We start from the raw sequence: 565 nt of genomic DNA on the forward strand, positions 1-565 counted from the left end.
TCACTGTTGATATAGGGACATATTTTCATTACGTTTCTATGGGATAATCGATTTCTTTCATCTATATTTACTCAAGTCTTGGTTTAATTTGAAGGTGACAACAGGAAGTGGTTGTGAACTTGTGTCTAACTTCAGGTGACTTGCTGGAGGAGTCTTGTTGTATCTTCAGAGCTCAAACGCGGAAACGTGTTTTTCAAACGATGCGCCGTGGAGAGGAAGCGCTGGCGTGCGACGCGTCTTCAGGTCGCCGTTTGTGACACAAGCCGCGCCGATGTGGAGCTAATGGACAGAGGAGCGGGCAGAGGAGACAGGGGGGTCCGCGGGGGCAGGACAAAACCGGGGGGAGCTGAGGAGGCTCTGCGTCAGTGCCGGCTCATCCAGAACCTGGTGGACATCTCCACCTCCAGCCTCCAGGCTCTCAGGACCAGATGCACCGCAACCAACGACCTCACCCAGCAGGAGATCCGCACTTTAGAGGTACGGCGACAGCAGCTGGAGCTCGAGCCTCCAACAAGAGTGTGGAAAACTTTCCAGCTCCTTAGTTGTTAGAGACCAGACCCCCCCC

General features: G+C 53.8%; 1 protein-coding gene across 1 annotated transcript in view; it reads left to right on the forward strand.

The window, feature by feature from the left end:
* Window positions 1–201: 201 nt before the first annotated feature.
* LOC111671350 (kinase suppressor of Ras 1-like) overlaps window positions 202–565 on the forward strand; it is a 38,690-nt gene continuing 38,326 nt past the window's right edge. The window contains exon 1 of the mRNA XM_023428463.2: window positions 202–477. Within this exon, the coding sequence (XP_023284231.1) occupies window positions 283–477 (195 nt within the window). The 5' untranslated portion in view covers window positions 202–282. The remainder of the gene's footprint in view (window positions 478–565) is intronic.

The sequence above is a fragment of the Seriola lalandi genome, unplaced genomic scaffold, assembly GCF_002814215.2.
Source record: "Seriola lalandi dorsalis isolate HSWRI2012SDOR001 ecotype SW California unplaced genomic scaffold, Sedor1 jcf7180002054875, whole genome shotgun sequence".
NCBI classification, from domain to species: Eukaryota; Metazoa; Chordata; class Actinopteri; order Carangiformes; family Carangidae; genus Seriola; species Seriola lalandi.